Source organism: Otolemur garnettii, unplaced genomic scaffold, assembly GCF_000181295.1.
Source record: "Otolemur garnettii isolate 467f Iridium unplaced genomic scaffold, OtoGar3 scaffold00008, whole genome shotgun sequence".
Classification (NCBI taxonomy): domain Eukaryota; kingdom Metazoa; phylum Chordata; class Mammalia; order Primates; family Galagidae; genus Otolemur; species Otolemur garnettii.
In genome coordinates this window covers 10903989-10913873 of record NW_003852403.1, presented here as the reverse complement: position 1 = coordinate 10913873, position 9885 = coordinate 10903989, and the positions used below count along the sequence as shown (strand labels likewise).

General features: G+C 39.7%; 1 protein-coding gene across 2 annotated transcripts in view; it reads left to right on the top strand.

The window, feature by feature from the left end:
- The window catches only part of ADK (adenosine kinase), a 553222-nt gene that overhangs the window by 502712 nt on the left and 40625 nt on the right, over window positions 1-9885 (top strand). For both annotated transcript variants that reach the window (XM_003783535.3, XM_023509646.1), the window contains exon 10: window positions 1711-1797. In XM_003783535.3, the coding sequence (XP_003783583.1) occupies window positions 1711-1797 (87 nt within the window). The remainder of the gene's footprint in view (window positions 1-1710; window positions 1798-9885) is intronic.

The following is a 9885-nucleotide window of genomic DNA, read 5'->3' as shown; positions in this document are numbered from 1 at the left end:
AAAAAAAAAAAAAGATTTATGCAATCGAAAATGAATAACTTTTTTTTTAAAAAAGCTCAGAGTTATATGTAATTGTGGCTTGCTTACAGCTTACACATAATTATTTTCAAATCTGTAACTCTAGTAGTTCTTATATTATCTAAAATGTTTTATAGATAATATAATTATATAACGTAACCTATTATAATAGTAACGTGTTATATTATCGTATAATGCAACCCATTATAAGTAGTAATGGTGTCATTAACTTAGCTCATATTACTTATTTAGTGCCTGTTTGTTCTTAGTTTATAGTTGTTGGTTCCCTTTATAGTATGGTTTATACTTGGAAGTAATGAAAGCAGATTTCTTTATAAATATTTATAGTACAGACCCTTTCCTAAATTAGACTACAGTCCTTTCTCAATTATTTCTAATAAAATCTGCTTGTATCTTTTAGGGGGGGAGGTGGATTAGCACTGTGTACTGCATACTCCCTAGAAAATTTGATCTTGGATATTTATGCCTTGCAGTTCATCGAAATCTTGTTAACTGCTATATAGGTAGTTTCAAAGTATACAAAGTTTAGTTACTTAACTAGTTTAAATAGATGCTTCTAATTTAGGGGCTTTTTTACCATCTGTAGTCATAAAGTCAAAAGCCATCACTAAGTAATGGCTCTTCTTGAATATCAGTATTTCCAGTAGGATCTTTTCATTAACATGTCTATGTTTGTTGAAAGTATCCATTAATAGCAGATAGCACAAGGCAGACAGAATGTACTTTCTTAAGGTTCTAAAGATCGCTTCTTACCTCTTGATCTTCAGTGAGATCGAAGCTTACAAATCTTTAGCCCCGTCTTTTCATAGGGATGCAAAGTTGTGATTTCAGAAGTTCCAGCCCCCAGTGAGAAGCATTATCCAATCCTTTGCACATGTCCTGTAAGCCATATTTCATCACAGATATCTCCATTCCAGTGTCATGGGCCACATTTAAAGTATTAAACTAGGTTCTTCTGTAGTCAAAACAACCAAGCCCTGGTTCAGACTGCGCTAGGACAAGAGCCGGTTGCACCCTCCTGTTCTGCCTGTGCATTTAGTGCTAGCATTCCCTTTTGCTAGTCAAGACAGTGACTCCTTTGCAAAATGTAACAGATTAGGTTATTTGTAAAAAGCCAACTAAAATCAGTAATAGTTGACATTGGCATGAAGTATTGTAACAGAATAGTAGTAATGTTTTGATTGTGCCATTGTGATTTTCAATAGACAAACACCCGAGACTCGTTACTTTTTTTTTTTTGATTTGCAGCTCTTTAGCTGTCCAAGATTTCACTGCCAAGAATGCAGTAAGACTTAGAGCTTTATTAGAGACCTGTGATCCAATCCATACAAATTCTTCCTTTAGCTCATAATTTCTGTTCAATCCTTTGTACTATCCAAAAAGGTACAGCTACCATTCATAGTCATTCCAAAAAAATCTGAACTACCTTGCTATGTGTAATTCTCACAAGACACACACAACAACATCCATACACTGAAAATTACAAAAAAGTATTACTTGCAGACGACCTTGCACCTCAGTTCCCAAATGCCCACGTGCAGAATATGGAGCTCATGTCCTTTCTCCCTCTTTGAACAATGAATGATAGAGGAGCTGCAGACTTAACTGGGTGAGTTTATATTGAGTGTTACAAAGAAAAGTCAGTTGGCCTTTCTTTGGCTTCAATTGCAGGGAATGAAGTCACTGCCTTTCCTGTCTTGGATCAAGACCAGAAAGAAATAATTGACACCAATGGAGCTGGAGATGCATTTGTTGGAGGTACAGATTAATTTATTTCATTCTTTCTTACATGTTAAACACTCTTTATTCTGCCACATACTCAAGATCTATTCATTTAATAAGTTTTAATTTTTTTCCTTTAAATAGCACCTAATGTTCTTTCTATGTGCTATCATTGTAAGTATTATGAGGGGATTTTACTTTAGGAAAAATATGTGTTTGGCCAAGATAATTTGCTATTATGCTATACCCCAGTCATTTTCACAAGATTAATTGTATGTGTCAGAAAATTGCATAAACAAGCTGCATCAAGTACAGTATATGGTATTCATAGCCCTTCAGGCTTAAATGTGAGCACATTTTTGTTCTTAAAAACAAGTTGTGGTGAATATTAAGCAGCATGCTAATAACTAAGGATGATGTCTTTGGATAGTATCCTTTGTTTAAAACATCTATTTCTAATGCAAGAGAGGGTGTTTATTATACTCCGAAGGGTTAAATTTTTGCCTGATTTGGACTCAGTAATCATTTTGGGAATTTTATAAGGACTCATCATTTTGGGAATGAGTACTCAGAAGTAAGATCAAGACAGTTGGAAGATTGTTGGTTTGATGACTTACATTGATCTAAAATCTCATTCAGCAATTATTTTGACAAATTTGAATTTCTTCTAAGTGTAGTTAAGTTAGGTTATGGTTACTAGAAAGTGTTAGATTCCTAAAACGTAGCCCAAAAGGAGATTCTTTATCTCCTGTTTCGTTCTCACACCTTCCAACAAACAGGGAAAAAAAGGCAAATGGAGCTGGCCATTGTCCCCCTTTCCCTGGAGGATCGTGTGAATCTTGGAAAACTTATTTGGGTGATGGTTTCAACGTAATGGTTTTATAAAAGGCCAGGCATGGTGGATCACACCTATAATACTAGCACTTTGGGAGACCAAGGCAGAAAGATCGCTTGAGGCAAGGAGTTCAAAACCAACTTGAGCATGAGCAAGACCTAATCTCTACAAAAAAATAGAAAATTTAGCCAGATGTGATGGTATGCACCTGTAGTCCCAGCTACTTGCAAGTCTGAGGCAGGAGAATTGCTTGAGCCCAGGAGTTTGAGGTTGCAGTGAGCTATGATGATGCCACTGCACTCCAGTGTAGGCAGCAGACCAAGACCTTGTCTCCAAAAAAGAAAAGAAATTATTTTAATGGTCTTTTTACTAGCATAAATTTTTCATTTTTCTTTCTCTCAACTATTTATTCCCTGTCTTAAATGAACTGTGAAGAGGCACCAACCCCTGTATTCTTTGGAAGGAGTGCAGACCACAGACAGCATTCTACTTTACCATCCTGCTCGCATTTTTGATTTCTTTGCTCTGAAAGGCTTCAATATTGATAACATTAGAGTACTTTGTGGCTAATTTTCTTATTCCATATTCTTCAGAGGTATAAATTTTTACAGGTTAAAAAGATCTTATTCTGATTAAGCCGTATTCTATAATAGTATATTAAGGAATCACTAGTGACTTTCTAGTTAAAAATTGGCTAAACCAGGAATCTTTTTTAAAATTGTACCCTGGCTCAGCACCTATAGCTCAACTGGCTAAGGCGTCAGCCACGTACACCTAAGGTGGCGGGTTCGAATCCCCAGCCCGGACCTGCCAAAACAACAATGACGGCTACAACCAAAAAATAGCCGTGCGTTGTGGCGGGTGCCTGTGGCCCCAGCTACTTGGGAGGCGGAGGCAGGAGACTCGCTTGAGCCCAGGAGTTGGAGGTTGCTGTGAGCTGTAATGCCACAGCGCTCTACCCAGGGGGACAGCTTGAGGCTCTGTCTCAAAAAAAAAAAAAAAATTGTACCCTGTATTTTAAAACCTTTAAAACAGTTAAGTACTCTATGTCTTTGACATTCAGTGAGGCCATCAGATATGATGGTAACCTAATTAGTTACTACTTCTGGCCCTGGGGTCCTGGGCTGCTTAGCCCTGCAACAATAGATTCTCTTACAGACACCTAACTACCTGTAATGCTACCAGTAGGAGGCAAGAATATGTAGACTTTTTGAGGGAGAGGCCATTCTTAGGATACTATCATTTGTATTGTATCTTGAGTGATAAATAAACTACTTCATCAAAAGCAGTTGGGATGGGGGTGGCGCCTGTGGCTCAGTGGGTAGGGCACTGCCCCGGGCCAAACTGCAACCAAAAATAGCTGGGCATTGTGGCAGGCCCCTGTAGTCTCAGCTACTCGGGAGGCTAAAGCAAGAGAATCGCCTAAGCCCAGGAGTTGGAGGTTGCTGTGAATTGTGATGCCACAGCACTCTACCAAGGGCAATAAAATGAGACTCTGTCTCTACAAAAAAAATTTAAAAAGCAGTTGGGATTTTTGTTAGAGGATTTTCAGCTTCTTTTTATCCCACTCTACTTGTCTAATTCATTTTGTTTATTATTGGGGTACAAGTAAATGAAAAAGAAATAGAGTGTGGAACAGAAGCTCACAACCTTTTGTTTTTAAAGCATAGGTAGTGAATATTTTAGGCCTTCCAAGCCACATACAAGCTGTATTTCATAGTCTTCTTGTTTTGTTTGTTTGCTTGCTTGCTTTTTTTTTTTTTTAAGACTTTGAAAATGTGAAGCCTTTCTTAACAGCACCTCCAGTTGTACAAAACAGACCACACACAGGCCAGATTTGGCCGACAGGCTATAAGTTGCCAAACCATTGTGTTAAGCATTGGCAGCTTCCTCCACTTTATTCATTTCTAGTATATCAAGGTTCCAAAAACCGGATTTCACTTCACACTGTTAAAATGAGAATAGAGAAAGTGGAAGGCAGCCAGAAACTAGGTAGGATTCCACTGATAATTCTTCAGTTAGATGGCCATTTTCTCTCTTTAAACCTACTCAGTCGGCTCGGTGCCAGCCACATACACCAGAGCTGGCAGGTTCGAATCCAGCCCTGGCCCGCCAAACAACAATGACAACTATAACCAAAAAATAGCCAGGCATTGTGGCAGGCACCTGTAGTCCCAGCTACTGGGGAGGCTAAGGCAAGAGAATCACTTAAGCCCAAGAGTTTGAGGTTGCTGTGAGCTGTGATGCTACAGCACTCTACCCAGAGTGACAGCCTGAGACTCTTGTCTCAAAAATAAATAAATAAATAAATAAATAATAAACCTACTCAGTGACCAGGGTAATCAGATCCCTGAAACATTGGGTCACGCAATGTGATGAACACCCGAGTGTCAGTTCATTCAGTGGAATACCTGTGTTGGCGTATTCCGCTTGACTCTATGTGAGTCAGGCTACAACATAATAGCAACAGATAACCTTAATATAGCACCTACTAGCCAATCAATATCATAAACACTTTACATATATTAACCAATTTAATGTTCACAAAAGCTTCTTGGGGTAGATTGTATTTAAACCTCTCTTTCTGATAGAGAAATAGAAGCAAAGAGAAGTTAGCTAACCTGCCCATAGTGTCCCAGCTACAAAGTAGCAGATCCAGGATTCAAACCTAAGCAATCTGCCTCTAAAGTCAACGTTCTTACTGTTTATTGTTTCTGTAAACAATTAGGGAAATCTTGTCATTAGGACTGAGAACCACAGACTAGCTTGCCTGACAAAGAGAGTATTCCTATTATCTGAATAGATGAGTTCATTTATTGAAGAGGGGGTTTTGTTGTCTGATAGGGTTCTAAGGACTGTAGGGTAAGATGGTTGCAGGAAAGACAGAAACTGAAAGAAAAGAGAATCGAACAACTATATTCCCTGGTGAATTTGAACCAAGAGCTTTTTTGCTAAGCAGTAAAATTGATTGTACTACAGAGATACAGAAAGCCAGGTCGTAATAAACTTGCTTGGTTAGCATGGAATCTAAATAAGGTAAGTGATGTGAATCATCTGTTTAATAGCATTAGCCTAACCTGCCTGATGCGTGCATCTTACGTTAGAGATGGTCTCCTTGGTTTGAAATACTAAAAAAAAAAAAAAAACATTGTTTAAAACCCCCTGCTCCTATCTCCATGCTGGTGCGAGCATTTCAACTGGGATTAAAGTAACTCTAGCTGTTGAAGACTCCATCTCCCCTGGACGTGAATCTCTAGAGAAGCAGTGGAAACCTTTACATTTATGGTGTAGTTTCTCTTTCTTTGCTTCGTTGCCTGATTCACCTATCACCTTTCTGGCCAGCATATCCTATCTTTGGGTAGTTAATATGTTCATCCTGTTATTTTCAAGTTTTGCTGGCCCAAGAGTGTTTATGTCTTTTCTGACTTTACATATCTGTCTTCTAGTTGACTTTGTGGTGATTTAACTGTCTGAAGGAGAGTAATTTTCTTTCCAGAAATTTCAAGTTTTGGGATAAAGCATCACTTCAGCTATCATGTGCTAATTACCTAACCCAGTACCAGAGTACCATGTGTTCATTTTAACCAGTTGAAAGACACATGAGGAACTACGTTGTGGATTTCCATGGACAATTTTGAAATGAGTACCCTAAATGTACATAAATCCATAGCTCCATCCCAAGGATTTAGTGACAGTGACAAATCCCTCTAGATTCTATACCTCCATGTTCTGTTTGGAAGTCATGAGCGCTTAGGAACATTTGCTCTTTATTTTGTCTCTGGCCAGCTCTGATGGAACTAATCTTTTCACATTTTTTCCTCAGACGTGTTAGGATTGCACCCTTGGAAATGGAGACGATTCTGTAATCTCTAAGTACGATTTCCTAATTTCCCAGGTCAGGAGAACATTTCTTCCTGTTGTCCTGCTGTGCTTTGTCACAGCAGGTCTGCCTTTTCATTTGGAACCTTCTTTGTCACTGCCTTAGTGACAAATGGAAACAGTGAAAACATTTTGTGACAGGCACTGTCATTGTTCCCAGTGAAATCTCTCCCCCTGTGTCTTCCCAGTAAACGAAACTGAAAAGAAAAATCATAACAAATAACATGAAAGGAGACCTAATCAATACGTTCCCACTGGGCTGTCAATACCCGCCTGTGTTAATCTGATCTGATTTTGTCATATGTTTTATGGAGGCTGAAGGAATACGGACTAGACCTGCAAATCATCTTTAGACTGAAATAAGTACACCTTTCTCAGATTATGTCCAGGCACATATACACAACTCTCAGATAAAAGGCTAGAGACCTCACCAAAGGACCTTCCTTTTTGAGGATTTAAAGAATCCTTCATTAAGTGTGAGTATAAGCCTGATACAGCTCAGACCATTTTATTTCAAATGATAGTAAGGTAACTATGCTGCCTCTGAACACTTTTTATTTTAACCTCGTGACAGCTTTAGCAGGGAAAATGTATTACTCTAAAAAAGGTTACCTGTGATATGCAAATGGCTCAAGCCACCGGACAATCACAATATTAGTAAAAAGAACATTAATTTCACTGTCGCATTCATGTGTAGAAAAGACTTTTGGTTAAAAAACTATTTGTTTCAAGGCTGGGCTTGGTGGTTCACACATGTAATTCTAGCCCTCTGGGAGGCCAAGGCAGGAGGATCCCTTGAGCTCAGGAGTTTGAGACCAGCGGAGGTAACAGGGAGACCCCATCTCTACTAAAAAAAATAGCTGGGCATTGTGGTGGGCACCGAAAGTCTCAGCCATTTAGGAGACTGAGGCAAGAGGATCACTTGATCAAAGAGTTAGAGGTAGCTGTGAGCTATGACACCCCAGCACTCTACCCAGGGTGACAGAGTGAAACTGTGTCTCCAAAAAAAAAACCACATCATTTCTAGAACAAGGATGCTACTTCCTTATCATGTGGTAGGCACCTATCTATATGCCTCTGAGAGCCACAGAGATCTCTAATTATCTTGATATTTTCTATCCTCGCCTTTTTTATTTGCTCCCAAACATTTGTACCTTCCTCCCCCATTCTTAGTTTCTGCTTTATTGTACTGTGTACAGAAGAGATGCGGAATTCTTGTGATTTTCTTTTTCTGCTCCTTCTCTCACCATCTCAGAAGTCTAGACAATAACTTGGTGAGTGTTAAATATATATTGCTTCTCACACTTCTTCACTCTATAAGCAAAACCTTCATGTGACCCATTGTCTGCTGTGGATTGACTTCCCAGTGACCAAGATGACAGCTGCCCACAAACCACCCATGTCAACAAGTTTCCTTGTCTTCCTGTTCTTGTAGGACATCTGCTATGTTTTATTTCTTAGGCAGAAATTTTTCTTAAAACCATCAGCTAGGCTCGGCGCCTATAGCTCAACCGGCTAAGGCGCCAGCCACGTACACCTAAGCTGGCGGGTTCGAATCCCCAGCCCGGACCCGCCAAACAACAATGACGGCTGCAACCAAAAAATAGCCGGGCGTTGTGGTGGGCGCCTGTGGTCCCAGCTACTTGGGAGGCGGAGGCAGGAGACTCACTTGAGCCCAGGAGTTGGAGGTTGCTGTGAGCAGTAATGCCACGGCACTCTACCCAGGGGGACAGCTTGAGGCTCTGTCTCAAAAAAAAAAAACAACAAAAAAAAAAAAACCATCAGCTAAGTGTGGAATTGTCTTGGTCATTAGGAATATGAACCATGCATCCTACGTAAGCAGTTCAAGTTCATGCAAGGGAAAGGAAGAGGCATCCATACCCTGGCTTAGTCACAGGACACTTCATTACATACTATGCACCCAGAGTCATACACCCAGAGTCTTAGATAAGCACCAAATTTCACAAACCCCGCCTGTGATTATTCAAGCCCTATGTTAGTTAAAAGATTATCCTTCTCTGACCATCATTAAAAAAAAAAGAAATCACTTTGGTTCATGTGAAATACAGGATGATTTTAGAGTGAAGTCTGGAATTTTTCACCAACATGAATGTTTCCTCAAAGATCTAGTATCATGGTCGGTCTCCTTTTAGAAGCAGTTGTAACTAGATAATGGAATTCAAAGGACTTTATCTTTCGGGGATGTGGATAACAGTCCAAGCCATGTATCAGACCCCAAGCTCAAATGTGAACCTCAGATTTCCTGTATTGGAAGATATTGAGAAATGTTTATTCCAGGAAAATGATGTTAATATGGAAGATATTTTATTTAGTGGCAGAGGTCCAGAGGAAATGTCATACATAAAATTTCTGAAGTTCATTTTCTTAGACAGAATTGAGTTGACAAAATATGTGTGTGTCAGTTTCCTGACCTGGCAGACATGTATTAGTGAGCCAGTTGGAACTAGTTTGAATCTTTAATAGTCCTCACCACTGTTACATGATTCTGGTCAATTTGACCTATCCTGTCTGTCTGATTCATAGGACATAGTGGTATAACTCACCACTTCACAACTTAGTAACCTAAAACAGCATCCATTTATTTAGCTCCAAAAATCCGTGACTTGGCAGCTGCGCCTGTGCTCATTTACACAGTTCCTCTGGTCTTGGAATTTCAAGAGATTAATTTTCCATGATCACATTGAAAGCCAGGATTCAAACTCAAAATTGACCCTAGGGTTCTTACCCCTAACCATTCTGCTATCCTCTCTTCCATTACTATATCATCTCATGTCCCCCTTTAAATGAGGAGAAATAGCCAAAGCAGTTTTATAAACACTGATTTGTGTGCTGGTACCAGACTATGATCTAACAAAGTTTTTGTCACTCGGTGTTAAAATGTAAGGGTAATATAGTAAGTTTTCATAAAGCTAATCACATTCCATTTTAAATCTTCACCTTCCCACTTTAGGTAAGTTAAATTATCCTTTCTTCATGGTCAGTATTAATTATACGGAGGTGGAGTTGTTTGTTTTGAGACAGAGTCTGGCTATGTCACTAGAGCAATGTGGCATCACAGCTCACAGCAACCTCAAACTCTTGGACTTAAGGGATTCTCTTGCCTCAGCCTCCCAAGTAGCTGGGACTACTGGGGCCCACCAGAACACCCGACTATTTTTTGGTTGTAGTTGTCATTGTTTGACAGGCCCGGGCCGGGCTTGAACCTGCCCGCTCAGGTGTATGTGGCTGATGCCCTAGCAGCAGAGCTACAGACACCAAGCCAGTAGTGGGTTTTTTAAAAATATTCTTACCTAGGGCCATGCCTGTGGCTCAATGGGTAGGATGCCAGCCCCATATACCAAGGGTGGCAGGTTCAAAGCCGACCCCAGCCAAACTGCAACCAAAAAAAA